The sequence below is a fragment of the Penaeus monodon genome, chromosome 21 (genome assembly GCF_015228065.2).
Source record: "Penaeus monodon isolate SGIC_2016 chromosome 21, NSTDA_Pmon_1, whole genome shotgun sequence".
NCBI classification, from domain to species: Eukaryota; Metazoa; Arthropoda; class Malacostraca; order Decapoda; family Penaeidae; genus Penaeus; species Penaeus monodon.
Window position 1 is genome coordinate 7,453,693 of NC_051406.1, and position 297 is coordinate 7,453,989.

The following is a 297-nucleotide window of genomic DNA, read 5'->3' on the forward strand; positions in this document are numbered from 1 at the left end:
CATTCTTTTCTCTAGTCACTCAAATCTTATATCTTTTTTACATTACAGTCTCTTTTTCTTCTTTTCACTCAAACCTACCTCCTCCCGTTTTGCCAACCTAAGCACTACAGCAGTTAAGGAAATAAGTCTCAGGGATGTTTGCCAAGCTGACGAAATCTTGCATCACCACACACTTGATGTTTGCCTGCTTGACGAACGAACTCAGGCGGATCCAAGCGAGGTTGCAGTGGCAGGGGGTCGCTTCTGTGAATAGATGAGTACGCAGGTATAGTTATACAGGAATGTAGGGTGTTGCTT

The 297-nt window shown here is 43.8% G+C and overlaps 1 protein-coding gene across 1 annotated transcript in view; it reads right to left on the bottom strand.

Moving 5' to 3' along the window:
- Nucleotides 1-15: 15 nt before the first annotated feature.
- LOC119586143 overlaps nucleotides 16-297 on the bottom strand; it is a 2,561-nt gene continuing 2,279 nt past the window's right edge. The window contains exon 4 of the mRNA XM_037934837.1: nucleotides 16-243. Coding sequence (XP_037790765.1) covers nucleotides 98-243 — 146 coding nt within the window. The 3' untranslated portion in view covers nucleotides 16-97. The remainder of the gene's footprint in view (nucleotides 244-297) is intronic.